Below are 20,490 nucleotides of genomic sequence, written 5' to 3' on the forward strand. Positions count from 1 at the left end.
GGAGCCGGAGACCTGGGGGGGCGGCATGGTGGGCCGGGCTGGTGCTGGGCGCTTGGCTGTTGAGGAAGGAAAGGGTGAGAGATGTTGAGCGTCCACGTGGCTGTGGTGAATCCACCAAGCTCCGTGCCCCCTCACAACCTTTGCATCTGCCATTCCCTCTGCCGGGAACACCGTTTCCGCGGCTGGCTCCTCATCATCTAGGCCTCTCCTTGTGCCCTTCGCCCCCTTGGAAGCCCTCCCTGAGCACCCTAGTTAGAGCCCCACCCCGTGCCCCACCCGAGCTGCTCCGTCACATTTTCCAGTTTTATTTTCTTTGCAGGAGTTTTTGTCCTCTGAAATTATCTTGTCCATTTATTTCTAATTTTTAAAATTCTTAAATTTTGAGACAGGGTCTCACTGTATTGCCCAGGCTGGTCTTGCACTCCAGGGCTCAAGCGAGTCTCCTGCCTCGGCCTCTCAAAGTGCTGGGATGGCAGGCGTAAGCCACCGTCCCCGGCCTATCTTGTTCATTTTTATTTTACTGTAGACTACCTGCCAGCCCTGGTCACAAGGCTCCCAGAGCTGTTCCGCCTACTCCTGGCTGTCCACTGCCTCCACTACCTCTGGGGCTGGGCAGGGCCACCCGAATGTGTCAGTCACTCTCTCACCTGGCCGGCTCTGGGTCAAATTGACAGGTGAGCGTACCAGAAGGGCTCAGGAGGCCCCTGGTTTCTTCCCATCCCTGCCACCTCCTCTCCTTCACTGCCACTGCCTTTCTTTTTTTTGAGACAGAGTCTCACTCTTGTGAGTGCAGTGGCGTGATCTTTGCTCACTGCAACTTCCACCTCCCGGGTTCAAGTGATTCTCCTGCCTCAGCCTCCTAAGTATCTGGGATTATAGGCACCCGCCACCATGCCCAGCTAATTTTTGTATTTTTAGTAGAGATGAGGTTTCACCATGTTGGCCAGGCTGGTCTTGAACTCCTGGCCTCAAGTGATCCACCCGCCTTAGCCTCCCAAAGTGCTGGGTTTACATGTGTGAGCTACTGTGCCTCGCCCCTTCACTGCCCTTTAACGACTCTCTCCTTCCACTGTAATCTGTGACTTTTGGGCCTCTGGAGGGACGGGACTCCAGTACCCTAGCACTCACGCCGGCTCCCCTTTAGTGGGCATTTGCTGTATGCCAGGGCCAGGCACTCTTCCAGTAGCACCACTGAAGGCTCCGTGGAGCCCCATAAGGTAAGTGCAGACACTGTCCCATTACACAGAGGAGGAAGGTGAGGCTCAGACAGGTGAACTCACCTGCCAAGGTCAAAGAGCTCAAATCTAAACCCAGAGTGCCAGGTGGCAAAACCTGGGCTTTTTATCACCTTGGTTCCTGGCCTCCCCTGGCTGCCTAAAAAGATAGGAGGACCTGGGACTGCCTGTCCCCTCTCCCTGTCCACCCTCTGTCCCCTCCTCCCCTCCCACAACCAACTCACTCCTCCGAGCCATATCCTCCACCGGGGCAGCTGTCTCCGGGGGGCTCCTGGTGACCTTGGGGGAGGCTGGTCTGGGGGGTACCTCAGACTCTGTCCTGCAGAGGGAAGGAGAGGATGTGGCAGACTTGGTCACCTCCCAGAAGTCTCATGGAATCCTGGCAAGTCTCCAACTGCCAGGTGGAGTCTGGATCCTCCCAGCACTATCACCCTGTCCCCACCATCCACTGAGGCCCTGGCTGCTTTGTGACCCTGTGACAGAGTCCATGTTCCTCCAGGAACCAGGAGGGAGCCCCACCTGCCTGGCAGGTAGGGCCAGGATGGGGACAGGATGGGAGGTGGGACATAGGGCCTGACCTCTGCCCCAGCTCAAGGCCTCCCTGTGCTTTTTTTTCCTTGAGACAGAGTCTTGCTCTGTCGCCCAGGCTGGAGTGCAATGGCGCAATCTCAGCTCACTGCAGGCTCCACCTCCAAAGTTCAAGCAATTCTCCTGCCTCAGCCTCTGAAGTAGCTGGGATTATAGGCACACACCACCATGCCTGGCTTTTTTTTTTTTTTTTTTTTTTTTGTAGTAGAGATGGGGTTTTGTCATGTTGGTCTTGAATTCCTGGCCTCAAGTGAACTTCTATCCACCTTTGCCTCCCAAAGTGCTGGGATTACAGGTGTGCACCACCTAGCCTTGTTTTGTTGTTGTTGAGAAGAAGTCTCGCTCTGTCGCTCAGGCTGGAGTGCAATGGCACAATCTTGGCTAACTGCAACCTCCACCTCCTGGGTTCATGGGATTCTCCTGTCTCAGCCTCCCGAGTAGCTGAGATAACAGGTGCGTGCCACCATGCCCTGCTAATTTTTTGCATTTTTAGTAGAGATGGGGTTTCACCATGTTGGCCAGGCTGGTCTCAAACTCCTGACTTCAAGTGATCCACCTGCCTCAGCCTCCCAAAGTGCTGGGATTACAGGTGTGAGCCACCACACCTGGCCATTTCTTTTTCTTTCCTTCTTTCTTTTTTTTTTGGAGACAGAGTTTCATTCTTGTTGCCCAGGCTGGAGTGCAATGGCACGATCTTGGCTCACCACAACCTCCGCCTCCCTGGTTCAAGTCATTCTCCTGCCTCAACCTCCCGAGTAGCTGGGATTACAGGTGTGCGCTATCATGCCCGGCTAATTTTTTGCATTTTTAGTAGAGATGGGATTTCACCATGTTGGCCAGGCTGGTCTCAAATTCCTGACCTCAAGTGATCCACCTGCCTTGGCCTCCAAAAGTGCTGGGATTACAGGCGTGAGCCACCACACCCGGTCATTTCTTTGTGAGACAGGATCTCACTCTGTCGCCCAGGCTGAGTGCAATGGCATCATCATTGCTCACTGTAGCCTCGACCTCCTAGGCTCAAGAAATTCTCCCAACATAGCCTCCTGGGTAGCTGGGACCACAGGTGTGTACCATCACAACGACCTCATTTATTTTTTGTAGAGACACAGTCTTGCTATGTTGCCCAGTCTGCTTCCACGCCATCTTTATGAGATGCTTTGGCCACTGGAAGCCAGAGAGCAGGTGAGAAGCAGAGGGGGTCCCAGGCTCATTCCTCACTGCCTTCGGGTCTCTGCTTGGTCGTCTCTTCCTCAGGGAGGCCTTTCCTGGCCCCACGGCTAAAGTAGCCCCCTGTGCTCTCTCTTATCCTGCTCCCCCTCCCTTGGCAGCGCCTCTCCACCTGACACTATAGAGAGAACGCACCGGTGGCTGTGCTTGATGCTGTCTCTCTCTCCCTGTGCCCTGGAATGTGAGCATTTGTCTTGCTCGTCAGGAAATTCAAGGTGTGAGCTGCAGTGCTCTGTGGTACCCTGAACAGCAGCTGCTTGGTATGGAGGCACCACGGTACCATAAAGCCCTTCCAGATTTAAACGATCAAAGAGAAGACTGCAGCCAAGCATGGTGGCTCATGCCTGTAATCTCAGCACTTTGAGGGGTTGAGGCAGGCGGATTGCTTGAGGCCAGGAGTTCAAAACCAGCCTCGCCAACATGGGGTAACCCTGTCTCTACCGCAAATACAAAAATTAGCCAGCTGTGGTGGTGCATGCCTGAAGTCCCAGCTATTCAGGAGGCTGAGGCAGGAGAATTGCTTGAACCCAGGAGGTAGAAGCTGCACGTGAGCCAAGATCTCGCCACTGCACTCCAGCCTAGGCAACAGAGCGAACTCCGTCTCAAAAAAATAAACAAACAACAACAAAAAAAGAGGCCGGGTGCAGTGGCTCACACCTGTAATCCCAACACTTTCAGGGACCAAGGTGGGTGGATCATTTGAGGCCAGGAGTTCAAGACCAGCCTGGCCAACATGGTGAAACCCCGTCTCTACTTAACATACAAAAATTAGACAGGTGTGGTGGCACCTGTCTCCCAAGTAATCCCAGTTACTTGGGAGGCTGAGGCATGAGAATCACTTGAACCTGGGAGGCACAGGTTGCAGTGAGCCAAGATTGTGCCACTGCACTCCGGCCTGGGCGACAGAGTGAGACTCTGTCTTAAACAAAACAAAACAAAACAACTCTCGAAGGTATTTTCAGATTCCAAAACGATCATCTCTCGAGTTCCCTAGAATTGGACACAAAGCCTGGTACACAGTAGGTGCTCAGGAAATTGCTACATGATGAACAGGGCACACATCAGTGGCTGAGACAAATACTGGCTCTGAGTCTCCGCCCCACCCTCTCCAAACTAGGAGATCTGGTCTTTGGGATGAAAACACTAATAATTACATTTCTAAAAATTCAGCTTCCAGCTCTGAGACATGGTGCCTCAGGCAGACTGTCTGTGGGAGCACCACAGGAGCCATTCATGCCCCTCAGTCCTCACCTTTCCTTGGTAGCTGCTGAGGCCAAGGCTGGGGCTGGAACTGGAGCTGGAGCCGGAGCCGGGGTGGTGGTTGGGGTGGGCACAGCAGTGGGTGGAAGTTCCTCAGAGGCCAGCCTGTCACTGACCGTGTCCTGGAGGGTAACAGCTGAGAAGAGGCCTGACACGTTGAAGTTGATGTCTGGAGACAGAAGGAGTGGAGACGGCTCTCAGAGACTGTGCCAGACTCCTCACTCCACTGGCTGGGACCATTCCCCCTTCCCCTGAACCCATGTGGACCATGCTCAGCTTCCCCACTCCTGTGTGGGTCTCATCACAACCCCACAAAGCAGGCAGACCATCCCCATTGTAGAAATGAGAAACTGAGGCTCAGACTTCCTCCTGGACTCATGGTGAGTTTGTGGGGCTGCAGGGGAGGGAGCAGGGCAGAAGGAGGGCACCCAGCAGGGGATCCATGCAGGCAGGAGCTTCACCTCCAGGGAAGAGGGTGTCTGCACTCTGGATCAGCGCCTCGACGACACCCACCACCTGGATGGAAGACACGGAAGCCGCATCCAGCTGGGCCTGGTCCCTGGGACAAAGAGATGCATCTGCTTAGCAAAGGGTTTGTGACCCCAACTCTCTGTCTGGTCCTGTGCTGGGCAGTGGAGACACGACGATCCATCATATTGAGTCCTTGTTCTCAAAAAGCCCACAAACCACCAGTTGATGGTAAATGTGTCACTCACGTGCCAAATGTCCCCCTTTCCTCACCCTGACAGACACCACTAATTAATCAAGGACTCTTTCCCTCATGGTTGTCATCTAGACAGCCTCTACCAAACAAATGCAATCAGCACGTGGGAGGAAATCTTGCCATCTATGGCCAGGTAAATAATGATGACTCCTCACATAGCACTGCACTTTACACTTTTTATTATTTCTTCTTTTTTTTTTTTTGAGACGGAGTCCTGCTCTGTCGCCCAGGTTAGAGTGCAGTGGTGTAATCTGGGCTTACTGCAACCTCTACCTCCTGGGTTCAAGCAATTCTCCTGCCTCAGCCTCCTGAGTAGCTGGGATTACAGGCGTGTACCACCACGCTTAGGTAATTTTTGTATTTTTAGTAGAGACGGAGTTTCACCATGTTGGCCAGGCTGGTCTCGAACTCCCAACCTCAGGTGATCCACCTACCTCGGCCTCCCAAAGTGCTGGGATTACAGGCATGAGCCGCCGTGCCCGGCCTGTTTCTTCATTTTTATTTTTTTTTTTGAGACGGAGTTTCGCTCTGTTGCCCAGGCAGGAGTGCAGTGACACAATCTTCGCTCATTGCAAGCTCCGCCCCCTGGGTTCATGCCATTCTCCTGCCTCAGCCTCCTGAGTAGCTGGGACAACAGGCGCCCGCCACCACGCCCAGCTAATTTTTTTGTATTTTTAGTGGAGACGGGGTTTCACAGTGTGCTAATTTTTTTGTATTTTTAGTGGAGACGGGGTTTCACAGTGTGCTAATTTTTTTGTATTTTTAGTAGAGACGGGGTTTCACAGTGTTCGCCAGGATGGTCTCGATCTCCTGACCTCGTGATCCGCCCGTCTCGGCCTCCCAAAGTGCTGGGATTACAGGCTTGAGCCACTGCGCCCGGCCAGGGGTGGAGCTATTAATAGAACCTGATTGAGCCGGACACTTTGGCTCACACCTGTAATCCCAGCACTTTGGGAGGCCAAGGCTGGTGGATCACGAGGTCAGGAGATCGAGACCACCCTGGCTAACACGGTGAAATCCCGTCTCTACTAAAAATACAAAGAATTAGCCAGGAGTGGTGGTGCGCACCTGTAGTCCCAGCTACTTGGGAGACTGAGGCAGGAGAATCGCTTGAACTGGGGAGGCAGAGGTTGCAGTGAGCAGAGATTGTGCCACTGCACTCCAGCCTGGGCAACAAGAGTGAAACTCTGTCTCAAAAAAAAAAGAAAAACAAAAAACAAAACAAAACAAAACAAAACAAAGAACCCGAACCCAATCTCTGGGCTCCCAGCTTCCCATGCCACTAAACATCTCATCACCACCACTGGCCAGAATGCCTCTCTCCAAAGCCCTGTGGCCTGCACGGCCCCTTCGGCCTGTTCCTCACGGCAGCCGCAAAAACAGGAGCTGCTCAACCCACTCCAAAAATGGGGACACCGAGGCCCAGGGGAAAAATAAGACAACAGATGGCTGGGGTGGGATCTGCCTTCCTCCTCCCACCTCCCCCAGCCCACGGCCCCTCACCCTTCTTTCTCAGGTGGCCACAGCAAGTTGGGTCCCAGGACTATGGCGATGTTGCTGGGTGTCATCTTGTTCACCTCCTGCTCCTCAGCCAGTCGTGCCAGGAACTTCATCAGGTACCTAAGGGCAGAGGTAGGCTTAGGCCAGGGGCAGAACGCACCCAGCCCTGAGAATTCTCCAGCTCAGGGTTTCCAAAGAGTGTGAAAGACACCGCCCAGAATGGTCTTAACACTGTCACAGTTAAAGCAGCTTATCCGCTGAGCGCCAACCCTGCGGCCGGCACTGAGCCAAGTTGAGTCCTCGAAGCTACCCTACAGGGTAGGGACTATTACAGTCTGCATTTTTCAGATGATGACGCCGAGTGGCCTGCCCCGAAGTGGCATGCGAAGTCAGGCAGTATGGCTTCAAAAGTTCAAGGTCTCATTCACTTCAATGCTTTACATAAAAATATGTATGTGACTAATTCGGCCGGGTGCAGTGCCTCACGCCTGTAATCCCAGCACTTTGGGAGACTAAGGTGAGTGGATCACCTGAGATCAGGAGTTCGAGACCAGCCTGACCAACATGGTGAAACCCCATCTCTACTAAAAATACAAAACTTAGCCGGGTGTGGTGGCAGGTGCCTGTAGTCCCAGCTACTCAGGAGGCTGAGGCAGGAGAATTGCTTGAACCCAGCAGGCGGAGGTTGTAGTGAGCTGAGATTGCACCACTACACTCCAGCTTGGGCGACAGCGTGAGACCCTGTCTCAAAAAAAAAAAAAAAAACCAGTATGTGTATATATATGTAAATGACTAATCCATCAAAGCTGCATTTGCAGAAATATTTCTTAAAATATAGTGACAAGGCCAGGCTCAAGCCCAGGGTCCCTGACCCCAGCTGGGCTCTGGCTCTGCGGCAGGCTGGGGGGGCGGGCTTGGGCTCACCTGAGGTTGCTGAGGTTCTCGGGGGGCAGGCGGCTGCACACTTCTTGGAGGGCCTGCAGCCGGGCCCCTGGCTCCTTCAGGCTGCGGAGGGAGTGGAGAGACCTGTCAGCCAGCGCAGGGCTACCCCTTTGCATCCTCCTCTTCCCCATCCCCTCCCTCCTCCAACATCCTCACCTGGCTGCCCTCATCCAGTCGTCATAGAGGTCGAAGGTCATCAGGGGCTCTGGCAGCTCCCGCAGATAGGACTTGAGGGCACCTGAAGCAGGAGTGTGGGGGAGGGTCAGAGGCAGCCCCCACCCCACTCTCCCACTTTCCCTGTAGAAGGAACCTCCGGCCCTTGTTCACACTAATGTGTCTAGATCTGACAGTTTCTTTGGGCTGCAGGCCCTTTTGAGAAAATGAAGGCTAGCCATCATTTCCCCAGAAAAATGTACAAACATTTTGGGGGGCTCATGATGGATCCCACATTAAGAACCCCTGAGCGTCCTCAGTCTCCTCAACAGAATATCATGTCTTGAAGCCAGGCTTATCTTGGGATCATTTCACGCCACTGCACCCCTTCCCCCCAACCTCCTGCCCAGGGCTCCCCGGATCAGGCACCTGCCACGGCGTGTGGGTCGGAGCAGAACTCCTCCAGGCTGTGGGGGTCCGAGGCCATCGTCTGCTTGAGACGCTTCAGCACTGAGGCCCCAGCAGCCAGACGGAAGAGACCCTGGGTTCAAGAGGGGGCAGGCAAGGGTCATAGAGGGGTGGGCAGGGCAGGATACCCAGGGGCCTTGTAGCCTGGGGTGTGTCACTGGCCCTCGCTAGGCCTGTGTCCCCACTGGTGTGGCCGGCAGTGTGGGCACCATGGTGTCCACAGGCCTCAACCTTCAAGGTCTAGAATTCTGAGCAAAGGGCAGGGCTGGGAAGTCTGGGAGGAGGTGGGAAAAATCATGGGGAAATGGGAGCCCAGTCAGAAGTGGAGGGGAGGGGCCAGGCGCGGTGGCTCATGCCCGTAATTGTAGCACTTTGGGAGGTCCATGCAGGTGGATCACTTGAGGCCAGGGGTTCGAGACCAGCCTGGACAACACGGTAAAACCCCATCTCTACTAAAATTAAAAAAATTAGCTGGGCATGGTGGTGGGCATCTGTAATCCCAGCTACTTGGGAGACTGAGACACAAGAATTGCTTGAACCTGGGAGGTAGAGGCTGCAGTGAGCCAGGAGCATACCACTGCACTACAGCCTGGGTGACAGCGAGATCCTGTCTCAAAAAAAAAAAAAAAAAAGGGCCAGGCACAGTGGCTTATGCCTGTAACCCCAGCACTCTGGGAGGCCGAGGCAGGTGGATCACCTGAGGTTAGGAGTTCAAGACCAGCCTGGCCAACATACTCTCATCTCGATTAAAAAATACAAAAATTAGCTGGGCGTGTTGGCGCACGCCTGCAGTCCCAGCTACTTGTGAAGTTGAGGCAGGAGAATCACTTGAACCCAGGAGGTGGAGGCTGCAGTGAGCTGAGATCGCGCCACTGCACTCCAGCCTGGGTAACAGAGCAAGACCCCGTAACTCAAAAAAAAAAAAAAGAAGTGTAAGGGAGAAAGGAGGCCCCAGCAGGATTGCTGAGTAGCTCAAAACTAATTTGGGGTATCTGCCACCTCCAGGGTCTGTCTGCAGGACAGGGGGGCAATGTATTCACAGCAGATCCAGCCAGTGTGTGGCAGTGGAGCCCCTGGTTTGAGAAGTCACCTTCTCATATGACTCTGGGCATGGTTACCTCTGTACCTCTGTCTCCCTCTTGTGAAATGGAGCCAGGAATGCAAAGGCTTCTAGCACAGCGCCTGGCCCACGCGAGCATCGACACGCGGGAGGTAGTGTGGATGCCGCAGGAGGTGACCATGTCTTCTCCCAGGGAACTGGGCTCGAATGAGGGAATTTCAGGCACCACGACAGGGCAGCATGTGGGGGGTTTGGGACAGAATGAGGGCCCCAGTGCTCCTTCCCCACCTGCCCCAGGGGGCCCCACCTCTTCCTTCATGCCCTCAGAAAGCAGCATCATGACGCAGGCCTCAATGGGCAGGGCAATCTCCCGGCCCAGCTCATGCAGGTGGGTTGCCAGCGACACCCCATACACCCTGGAGAAGTGGGTGGCTGCCATCGACGGGGAGTGGTCTGCAGGAATGAAACAGATCAGCGGCCCAGGGCCTTTCCACCCAAGCAGTCAGGCAGGGGCACCCCCCTGATGTCCTCAAGGTAGTACCACCTGCCACCGACTGTCCAGGCCCACATCTGAAATCATCCATCACATCTCTCGAATCGGCCCGCCTCCACTGCCTCTGTCCTAGTCTAGGCTACTGTTGCCTCCTTCCGCCTCACAGGCCTGGCTCTAGTCCTGCCCCCTTCACTCCACCCTCCACATGGCAGCCAGAGCAGCCTCTCCGTCACAGATTAAACCCAGCTCTCGGACCCCAGCCACAGCTTTCTGCTGCCTTTCAGGATGAAGTGGAAGCTTCTCAGTAAGCCCCGAGCAGGGCGGGGTCAGGGGTGTGGTATCGCCGGGCCTACGTCCCCACCTGCTTGGCCATGGTTCTCCCTCAGCTCAGCCAGGGCTGTGTCCAGAGAGCTCAGTGACCTGCGATGGTAATCGGCTTGAATCTCCAGGAGCTGTGGGGGCGAAGGGACACCCTGAGTGGAAGTGAGGGAAGCTGAGCCTTCTCTAGGGTCCTTGAGAGCAGACACCCCCTCCACCATCGCACAGAGCCCCACTGGACCCTGGCTGTGGCATTCAGGCCCGAGCTCTGGATGGATGGGGCCCGGTCTTGGACTCACATGAATGAAATAGTTGGCATAGGAGTCCTCCTTGGTAACAAAGTGGTACAGGTCAGCCAAGTACTCGTCCTTGGGGACAGAGAGGGGAGAGCTTACATTGGGTGAGGCAGGGGGTCTAGAGGGAAAGAGGAGGCTTGGAGGGGTTGGTGACCTGTGCCCCAGGCCACACAACTGCAGGTGGAAGTCCCAGCCAGGCTCCTCTTTTCTGCCAAGGTTGGTGCTTGGGGCCAGCCCATGGGAACTCCCTCAAACTTTTCTGGCTTCTCGTCCCCATCTCTGTGTCCCCATAGCCTTAGCACAGTGCCCTGTTTTGTTTGTTTTTTTGTGCGGTTTTTTTTTTTTTTTTTTGAGACAGAGTCTTGCACTGTTGCCTGGGCTGGAGTGTAGTGGTGTGATCTCGGCTCACTGCAACCTCCGCCTCCTGGGTTCAAGCAACTCTCCTGCCTCAGCCTCCCGAGTAGCTGGGATTATAGGTGCCCGCCACTACGCCCAGGTAAGTTTTTGTATTTTTAGTAGAGATGGGGTTTCACCATGTTGGCCAGGCTGGTCTTGAACTCCTGACCTCATGATTTGCCTGCCTCCCAAAGTGCTGGGATTACAGGTGTGAGACGCCGCGCCCGGCCATGCACAGTGCTGTTATCATCCAATCATTCATTCACTCTTCATTCATTCACTTACTCGTTCAGCAAACACACGGAGACTCAGGGAACAGACCAAGTCTTGGCCTCCCCATGTTACGCATGGGGTACAGACAGAAGAGGGTACAAGGGAATGGCGGAGCTCTGCTGCCTCCTAGCCACATGGCCTTAGGCAAGTCATGTCACCCCTCTGAGCTTCAGCTTCCTTGCCTGTGAGATGGGGCCAGGACCCACCCCTGCCACCCCTGTACATCCAGGAGACCCATGTGGCCCTCACCCTGCATTGCTCCACCTTCCTCTTCAGCTCCTCCTCCTCCTCCTTCAGCGTCTCCACCTTGTTGGCCATAGTCGTGTGGCTGTGACTGCCCGGGCCACCTCCCAGGCCTTGACTGCTGCCTGAATTCTTGGTTGCCTGACTGAGCCTGGGGATGATCCCAAGGGGAGCTGGTCACCTGCCCTGTTGCATGTCCAGAGCCAAGTGTCCCCTCCATACAGCAGACCACATGGTATTCTAGGATTTGGAGCTGCAGATCTGAGAGATCCACTGGCTGGGGCCTCAGCCCAGGCTGGGCTACGAGTGCGCTGGGTTGCCCCCTGGTGGCGGGTTTGATGACAGCCACCCAGCAGAGCCGAGAACAGGGACAGCCGCAGGACTGTTTATGGCGGTCCTATGCTTTGGGGTCGCCCCAGCACCAGCTGTGACACACACGGGCACACCCTCACAGATACCCTCACCACCTGTGTTTCTAGGGACCAGGCATGCGCAAGTATACACACTGTACTTAGCGGACCCCACAGCATCCTCCTGGTGTGGCCAGGGCCTCAAAGCTCTACGACCATCTCTGTGGGCTGACCCAGATATGAGGCCCCTGAGTGGCCGGGGCTCCCACCTGCTCTTGAGTGTGTTCCAGTCGGACACGAGCTTCTGGAGGCTTTTCTTGTGCTTGAGGATGGCTGGCAGCTCCTCCTGAGGATGGGCATGGGGGGTCAGTGTGCTGGGGGAGGACGGAGCCAGCAACCGGGGAAGGTGGGGACCGGGAGCAGGGCACAGGCTCACCTCACTCAGCCTGCTGAGTGGCTGCAGGACGTCCCTCTCCAGGGTCATCTCAAACTCGGCCAGGATGCGGGCCAGCTGGTTCTGGATGGCACAGCTCATCTCCAGGGCCTTCCTGTGGACACGGCACCCCATGGGCCCAGGCGCCCGCTGCCCTCACCTCCACTGGAAACACCTGGTGGGGCCTCTCCTCCTTCAATTCCGGCCCCTCCTAGATATCCTTCATCTCTGCTAAGGCCGAACACCCTCCCAGGCCTGGCCGCCCTCACTGACTTGAGCACTGTCCCCGGCCTGGTCATTCTTCCGATGTGGATGCCCTCACCACCTGGACCCCTCCCAGCTGAGATCATGTCTTGGTAGCCCCAGGTGAGGGCAGGGCCCCATCTATGCTCACCCCATGCTGGAATCAGGGTCCAGCTCCTTGAAGCTCTCGGCCATCGTGGTGGACAGAGCCATGAGGGGAAGCTTCTTCTGCAGGGAGGTTGGGGCCGGCAGTGAGTGTCCTTGCCTCCCTCCACCCTGCCTGAGCAGCAGGCCAGCCCCTTGGGGGCAGGTGAGGAGGGAACCCAGGAATGCCACAGTCCCAGATGAGAGTGGAAACAAGATGACAAGGCGTGGTGTGGGTGACATTTCCCTGAGACCATGGATGGAGCCCCTCCCCATCTGGAGTGCCCTTTTCCTCTTCCCAGAAGCCACTTGACTGGGCAGGAAGGGATGACCAAGTCCTACTGCAGACTGGGAAACTAAGATGCAGGGAGGGCAGGGAGCTTGCCCCAGGTCACACGGGTGGAGGGAGAATGGGAGGGGGAGCTGGCCTGGGAATGGGGGCTCTTTCCCCTGTCCCAGGGTATATGTGGCTGACCTAGCCACTGATGAGCTCAAACGCCCTATGACTCCCAATTTCCTTGTCTTGGCCACACTGAATTGTCAACTGATTCCAAAACATGGCCCCACACTCCCACCCCATCTGGAGTTACGGAGAATGCCTGCTTTGGGATCAGAGACCAGGGTTCAAACCTCAGTTCTGCCACTTACTGGCTATATGACCTTGGGCAAGTGACTTTATCTCTAAGCCTCCAATTCCTCATCTGTAAAACAGTGCCTTTCCCTAGGGTTGTTGCCAGTGTTCCATGAGACAATGCGCTAATATGTTAGCAATAGGCTGGCAGTTATCAGCCAATAAACACTGCCCCTTGATTAATACATGAGTATCCCTCAAAAGCCAGCTCAATTGCTACCTCCTTCAGGAAGCCCTCTGAGGCTGCCCCATTGAGAGCCTGCTCTGCATGCTGAGTGGACAGAGAAGTTCAGGTGCTGGCAGAGGCCTGGCCTTGGCTTATGGGGATTGGTGCACAGGAAAGTGGGGTAAAGGTGACAGGGAAGGTACAGGGCCTTTTGAGTGCAGTGCCAGAGAGGCCTTGGAACAGAGCAGTCTCCATGCCCTTGGTGCCACTCAGACTGGCAAGGAAACCCCAGCCCCGACTTTGCTTCCCCATTGGACGGAAGTCTCCTGCTCAGGCTCCTCCTTCCCAGGACCCCCGACTCACCACCCGCTTGTCCATGTCTGCCCCACTCTGGCCCTGCAGACAGGCCTGCAGCCGCTTGTGGACGTTGTGGGCTGCTCGCTTGGCCGGCTCCAGCCGCTGTTCTACCTGGCAAGGAGGTTTGGAGGTTAAGGATCAAGAAAAGTTGTCTCCCCCTGAGCAGGAAACTTTCTCCTGTCCCCTGGGGACCCCATGGCCAACAGCTTGAGGAATGACTCAACCCGGGCCCCTAGCTGGCATCCCCGCCCTGGCCCTCTGCTCCGACAGCCTGCACAGGCCTGCCTTCCCACCCGCCCGGCCCAGGCACGTACCTGCAGCAGGTCCTCACCCAGGAACTCAGCGGTCTCCGGGGTGCTGCGGGGGGAGAGCGCTTCTGCTGAGCCTGCCTGGGTTAGAACGCCCCCTACTCCCCCTCCCCGCAGCAGGGCACCTGGACCCCAGTGCCTCCACTGTCCCTCCCAGGTGCGGCCCGCCCTGGGTGGCCCAGTTGCCTCATCCCAGTCAGAGCACATTCCATGGGGGTGGGAATAGGATACGTGGGTTTTTCCTCCTCCACCCAGGGCTGTGTCCTGAAAGAGGGCGGACAGATGAAACTGAAGGGGAGGCTGGGAGACCCACCCAGGGCCTAGCTTTGGGACACAGAAGCCTCTCTTCTGCCCACTCCCAAATCCTCGGCCCACCCCAGGATGAGGAGTATTAGCTGGCTCCAAGAACGGGAAGTGCGGGAGCTCAGAGTCCTAGGCTCAGTCACACAGCATTCTGGACTACAGCTGTGGGCAGGGGTGCACAAGCCCCGGGACCCCACCTGGGGACACATGGGGGATGCCGAGGCCCATGGCAAGGTGGCCTAACTGCCCAGGCTACGTAGGCATCTGTGCCAGTGGGAGACTAGAACTAGGTCTCTGGACACCCGGTCCCCTCCCCGGACCCAGAGAATGGGGAACTCCTGAGGCAGGGGAAGAGGAGCAGAGAAGACAGGCCCTCAGAGGCTCCCCAAACTTCCGGCCTCCGTGCTACCGGCTCAGAGGCTGGGGGTGGGAGCTGGGAGACCTGGGGATGTTTCCACCTGAGTCTGGGAAAAGCAGAAACAAGACAGAGAAGCAGGAGGCCCCTGAGGTGGGGGGAGGGGTAAGGGAACGGACGCTGCAGGCCAGGGGCAGGCCCCTCCTCCCGCCAGGCCAGGACCCGTCTCCTCCCCTCGCCCCAGGTCTGCGGCCCTAAATGGACCCTCCTCCCTCCCCAGCCCAGCAAGCAGAGGTGGTGAACTGCCCCATTGTCCAGAGGGAACAAGTGAGGTCAGGAGGACCATCCACTTAGAGACTCGTGGAGGCAGAGAAATCTGTGTCCTAGGGCAGAGAGCATTCTCCCGCCTGAAGCCCCCTCCAATCCAGTAAGGGGGGGCATCCTTTCCCGCAAAGGCCACCCCTGCTCCTCCAGCTCTGCCCGAGAGACGGGGGCGGCGTTCAGAAGGGAGGAAGAGAGGGTCTGGCCGCTCAGAGAGTGGCTGCCCAGCTGTCCCCAGTCTCCCCCATCCCCGTCTCCCCCCACCCTTTTACGACCCCTCAGGTCCTGCCGGGGTAAGAGTGGGGCTGGAAGGGGGTGACACTCACCGTCCCAAGCTGCCCGTCTGGGCCAGCTGCCGCATGCGGTGCAACTGCCTCTTCATCATCTTGGGGGCGGGCTGGGGGCTGCGGGGTCACGGCGGGGGTCGCGGGCCCGGGCAGCCCCCGGCCCAGCCTGCCTCTCCTGCGGCGCGGCTCTCGCCCCGGATGGGTGGGCGGCGCTCTCGCTTCCTGGGCCGCCGCGCGGCTCTCGCTGGCGGCCGGCTCTCTCCTCCCCCGCTCACGACTCCGCCCCCGGCCCCCAGGTCACTCCTCTCTCCAAGTTGGTTTCCTCGCCCTCCCCCGGCTTCCGGGCCCCCCGGCGACCCCCAGCCGGGCCCCCGCTGCTGTGAGTCCGCCGGCCGCGGCCGTCCACAGGTTGTGCCCCGCTCCTCCTCCCCGCAGCGCCCCGCCCAGCCCTGGTGGCGGGAAGCAGGTAAGCCCGTTCCTGCCCCCGCGCCCGCAGCCCGCCCCAGATGGGGTGCCTGCCCCACCCGCAGCCGGCAGGCCCAGGGTATAAATAACCTTTGCATCCCTCGCAAAGGGGAAAGAGGGTGCCAAGCGAAGGAGGGATGGGCCTTTCTGACCTGTCCTGGCCCCTCTGGACTTGCAGGGATACTGCCCTGCACTCCCTCCCGCAGAGGACCTCTGGCCCCCTGGAACTAAACCCCCTACCACTCGATGACTGGCTGGAAGCTTTGGCTTCCTGGGGCCAAGGGCTGCTGTGTGGCCGTGGACAAGTCCCTGGAACTCCAGACTCGCTTGTCTCTAATGGTCTAATGGGCCAGCTGTCCTGGGCCTGCCCATCCCGCAGAGTGGACAAGGCACCCCTGCCTGCTCCTTTAAGGGAGGTGTGTGCCATCCCCCCAGCCACCAGGAACCCTCCCAGAGCAGTTCCCGACACCCTGTTCTCCACATCTCCCGGCAGTTTGCTCCATCTGTGAAGCTCATCTCCTCTCATTCCTCCTGGCAAATGGCCTCAGTCCCTCTTCCTTCTTGTAGGGCAATGATGTGGGTGCTGCTCTGACGGCCCCCAAACTCAGTAGTTCTCTTTGGCCCTCCCCTCAACACAGAGTGAGGCATACAGTAGTTGCTCCATAACTGCTGGTTATACAAAATGTGAGAGCCTTTGGGAGACAGTAGGCTCTCCTTACCCTGCACTGCTGTGGCATCAGGAGCCGCAGGGGTGGGGAGGAGGGGAGGGTGTGCCGCAGAGTCCTGCCACACCCTCTGCACTTTGCTTTGTTAGTTTCAGTTTAGTTTGAGACTAGAGCCACTACTGTGTGCCGGTGCAGACTGGGCGTCTCTCAGAGGCAGGACCTTGGCCCCACACATCTCCATTCTCCTAGTGCCCAGCACTGGGCTTGGCACACTCACTGGCTGCTTCTCTCTTCCCTAATGAGGCAGGCCTCATTGGGGTGGGAGGAGCTGAGAAGGGAACCCAACAGCTGCCTGCTATGGCCAGAGCCTCCCAGACGGGAGCCCACCTGAGTGTGGAATCCTGGTAGGAAGTTGGGAGGCTCCAAGATCAAAGCTCAGGCCAGGATGAGATGTCAGGCAAGGTTCCTTCCCCCATCTCCCTTTTCCCAACAGGAAGACTGCTGGCCAGTGACTATGGGTGGCATGGCAAGGGAACCTCAGGTGCCATCCTTCCTGTCTCTCGGGAAGTCTCTGGACTATGTGGTGCCCCCACTCTGTTCCAGCCAAGCCTCCAGCCCAGACCACACTGGGCCTGGGCTTGTCTGGTTCTCTAGCTGGCCGAAGGTCCTTGAAGGCAAGGTTTGGCTTATACTTCTGTCCCTCCTAGATGTGCCCAGTCCTGAGCCCCAGCTCTGGCCTGGGGAGGGGTCAGTACATGTGGGTTGTAGCAGCAGCTGTGGTGGAAACTACCCGAGCCATATTATCAGGCTAACTGAGCTCTTGCCCCGCACCCCTGCCCTGGTCTCCAGACTCCCCTCCAGCCAGACCCAAGTGTTCTGGGCAGGAAAGGTGCCCTGGGCCTTTGAGTTGGATTCGCGTGGGACGGCTGTGCCTCCTAGCTGGGTGATGGGTAGATTTTAGGCCCTCCCTTGTCACACTTGGATGTTGAATCATAGAAGGATGGACTCCCCAAAGGTTGGGTTAGAGTTACAGGCTGTTCCTTAGAAGGATGTTGTAATCAGAGACTTACGGACTCAGAAGTTTTGATCAGTGGGTGTTGGGATCATGGCCTTTCTAAACTGCGGACACAGAAGGGGGACCTCAGAGATCCCCAGCCAACCCCTCATGGGGCCCTTCCCCAATCCAGGGGCCTGTTGACTTGGGTGGTTCTCTACCAGGCTGGTCTTAGCTGGCTCCTGCTAAATCCTCTGGGGCCCAACAGTGTGCCTGTCACAGTGGCTCAGGCAGCAGGAACAGAGAGAGCTTAAGGGTGTGGAGGAGGTTAGCTGGCCAGGCTCTGGCTCTCACTAGCTGGGTGACCTTACATGGGACACTTCACCTCTCTGAGCCTCAGCATCCTCCTCAGTAAATTGGAAATAATAGTACCTACCTCATAGAAGGATTAAGTGAATTAATAGATGCAAGATGCTTATAAAGTGCCTTGTGCTGTTTCTTGTTACCATCATTATTCAGCTTGCCAAGTCAGGAATGGAAAGACCCCTTACCCCCATTCCTGCCGCCCCAGCGACCCGTGTGTGTCTAGCTGCCTTGGGACAATGGGACTTTTTGTCATGGGCTATGGCATATCCTCCCATGAGGCTGTTATCACTGTCCCCATTTTACAGGTGAATAACCCAAGGCACCTGGCCTAAGGTCCCCAGCTGGGAAAGTGGTAGAGGCCAAGTTAGGAAGCAGATCCGACAGTCTCCTAAGCCCACAAGGGCTCTCCTGCTGTGCCAGACCCAGAAGCATCGCCTGGGAGCTCCAGAAATGCTGGCTCCGCCTTAACCCCTGTGGTTGCTTTGAGGGCCCGGCAGCCTCTGTGCAGATTTGTCTGCAAAAGCCTGGGACAGTCTGGGTAGCGTGTGCTGGTAAGGCTTGAGCAGGATGTGGGCAGGGAGGTCAGCAGCTGAGTGGTGGTGGTAGCAGGGGTCGGTAGTAGGGGTTGCAGGAGCAAAAACATCCTATTTTAGACACTTCGACAAATTGCCTGTTTGTAGCATCCCGCGGTGCTGCCCTCTGTGTGGACTTCCACCCAGAGCAGCTGGGGCATAGTGAGATCTGTGGGGCTCTAAAAACTCCCTCACCTCCTTCCCCAAGCCCAAAGGACTTTCCAGGAAGTCCTGGGGTGGCCCTAAGGCCTGAGGACTCCATTTTAATCGCGATAGCCCTGGAGGAGTGTGTACCCTTAGCCCAGCTCCAGAGGACAGCCCGACAGAGGCTAGGGGGAGGACTTGGGAGGTAGGGGGCAATGTTCCATCCTGGTAGACACTTCAAGACTGCTGGCCCAGGCTCAGCCCCTAATGTGTGACTTCTCTGAGCCTCACTTCCCATTTCACAGGGCAGTTCAGAGGCCTAATGCGGGAGGCTACAGGCATCAGGTCTAGCGTTGTACTAGGTCTGGGGGCTCCTCTTGCCTGCCTTGCTAGGCCAGTGCCCTGGTTGGGAGGCCCAAAGATACTGGGGGAGGGGGTATGTCGAGAGACCAGGCAGACCAGGCACAGTGGCTCACCACAACACTGGGAGGCTGAGGCGGGTGGATCGCTTGAGTCCAGGAGTTCTAGACCAGCCCGGGCAACCTGGCAAAACTCCGTTTATACAAAAAATAAAAATATTAGCTGGGCGTGGTGGCATGCACCTGTGGTCCCAGCTACTCAGGAGGCTAAGAGGGTAGGATTGGCTGAGCCCAGGAGGTCAGGGCTGCAGGAAGCTGCTTTTACAACACTGCCCTCCAGCCTGGGTGACAGAGACCTTGCCTCAAACAAACAAACAAAACCCCAAAAAACTGACTGGGGCCCGGGTGCGGTGGCTCACACCTGTAATCCCAGCACTTTGGGAGGCCAAGGCAGGTGGATCACCTTAGGTCAGGAGTTAGCCTGACCAACATGGAGAAACCCTGTCTCTACTAAAAATACAAAATTAGCAGGATGTGGTGGTGCATGCCTGTAATCCCAGCTACTTGGGAGGCTGAGGCAGGAGAATCGCTTGAACTCAGGAGGCAGAGGTTGCAGTGAGCCAAGATTGTGCCATTGCACTCCAGCCTGGGCAACAAGAGCAAAACTCCATAAAAACAACAACGATAACAACAAAAAAACTGACTAGGCAGGAGCAGGCTCCCAGGCTCCCAGGCCCTTACCACTTCTCCTGGCTGCCATAAACAAAGAGTGTGCTGCGGTTGCTGAAAACCAAAATTAACTGCTGCCTCGGCCAAACCAACAGAAATGGAAGTGTGGCTTCGAGATCTGGGAAGTCCCACTGGTCTTGGCATAGCACTGGGGGTCACCCTTCAAGAGACAGAGCACACGCCTCCCCAGTGCACTGCATCCCAGCCCCTGAGACTGCAGGGTGTAGTGGCCCGGACCTCTGTGCAGCAACACGGTATTTGGGGAAGTGGAGGCCCAGGGTCCTCTCCTCTGGTTAAACCCACCCCAGACTCTCAGACAGATGCAGGGCTTCTGTGGTACCTCATGTCTTCACTCTCAGGGTGCCACACTAGCTCCCAAGTCCTTGCCAGCTTGTGAACTCTTAGGATAGGGGCTGGCCCAAGGGCTGCTCAGGAAACACTGGCATGACTGGCAGGATGGCTGGGTTAAGGACGAGGCAAGGGAGAAGGTCCAAAGGCTGAAGGGACCCCACCTCCCCATCCCCGGAACAACATCCTGGGTCCCTCCAAAGCTGACAGCCTGGCTCCTTTGCCCAAGGACTCCTCAGAGGGACCTTATAGCTCATTGAGTCCCTCTCCCCTCTTCCAGAAAGGAAAGCACCTTCCTCAAAATCACACAGAAAGCCAGTGACCCAGCCAGAACCAGCCCCCAGACTCCCAGCTCACAGTCCCACCTGTTCCCCACGCCAACCTGTAGTCCTCCCTGCCATGGCCAGTAATGAGACTGTGCTGGAGGTGGGACTCCAGCACCCCAGGTGGATGCTGCAGGTGATATGGTTTCATTTCAGGTAGAATAAATTTCCAACCTGAGTTATCTTCAGGAGACATCACAAGTGTGAGTCCTGCAGGGTAGGGGAGGGGAACAGGAACGAGGCCACGTGGCTGGGACAGGGTGTCTGGAAGCCTCCAGGGGCCAGACATCTGTCTGGAGGGCTGTGCCAGGGTGGGAGTCCCACTGTAGGGATTGATAGGAGGCTCCCGCAGGGCGCAGCTAATGCCTCTTGTCCCCTCAGCAGTCAGGTGGACATGGAGGAGCTCTCAGCCTGTGCTTCCAGTGTGGGCCCAGCAGAGAGGGGCCCCTTG

At 56.9% G+C, this 20,490-nt stretch overlaps 1 protein-coding gene and 1 long non-coding RNA gene across 4 annotated transcripts in view; one reads left to right on the forward strand and one right to left on the reverse strand.

Annotated features, from left to right (window-relative positions):
- Nucleotides 1–15,387, reverse strand: part of SH3BP1 (SH3 domain binding protein 1) — a 16,127-nt gene extending 740 nt beyond the window's left edge. Inside the window, exons 1-18 of one of the 3 annotated variants that reach the window (XM_015150292.3) lie at nt 15,114–15,387; nt 13,815–13,857; nt 13,507–13,611; nt 12,354–12,430; nt 11,963–12,074; nt 11,796–11,872; nt 11,183–11,327; nt 10,268–10,336; nt 10,012–10,102; nt 9,465–9,610; nt 8,059–8,170; nt 7,633–7,714; nt 7,459–7,539; nt 6,538–6,654; nt 4,772–4,869; nt 4,302–4,479; nt 1,460–1,554; nt 1–56 (exon numbers count right to left, since the gene is read on the reverse strand). The exon at nt 1–56 is cut by the window's left edge and continues 740 nt beyond it. In XM_015150292.3, coding sequence (XP_015005778.1) covers nt 1–56; nt 1,460–1,554; nt 4,302–4,479; nt 4,772–4,869; nt 6,538–6,654; nt 7,459–7,539; nt 7,633–7,714; nt 8,059–8,170; nt 9,465–9,610; nt 10,012–10,102; nt 10,268–10,336; nt 11,183–11,327; nt 11,796–11,872; nt 11,963–12,074; nt 12,354–12,430; nt 13,507–13,611; nt 13,815–13,857; nt 15,114–15,172 — 1,743 coding nt within the window. In that variant the 5' untranslated portion in view covers nt 15,173–15,387. The remainder of the gene's footprint in view (nt 57–1,459; nt 1,555–4,301; nt 4,480–4,771; nt 4,870–6,537; nt 6,655–7,458; nt 7,540–7,632; nt 7,715–8,058; nt 8,171–9,464; nt 9,611–10,011; nt 10,103–10,267; nt 10,337–11,182; nt 11,328–11,795; nt 11,873–11,962; nt 12,075–12,353; nt 12,431–13,506; nt 13,612–13,814; nt 13,858–15,113) is intronic. The other 2 variants (XM_077949684.1, XM_077949685.1) reach the window with 2 other exon arrangements.
- The window catches only part of LOC144331679 (uncharacterized), an 11,428-nt gene continuing 6,267 nt past the window's right edge, over nt 15,330–20,490 (forward strand). The window contains exon 1 of the long non-coding RNA XR_013399047.1: nt 15,330–15,540. This is a non-coding gene — a long non-coding RNA (uncharacterized LOC144331679). The remainder of the gene's footprint in view (nt 15,541–20,490) is intronic.

Source organism: Macaca mulatta, chromosome 10 (genome assembly GCF_049350105.2).
Source record: "Macaca mulatta isolate MMU2019108-1 chromosome 10, T2T-MMU8v2.0, whole genome shotgun sequence".
NCBI classification, from domain to species: Eukaryota; Metazoa; Chordata; class Mammalia; order Primates; family Cercopithecidae; genus Macaca; species Macaca mulatta.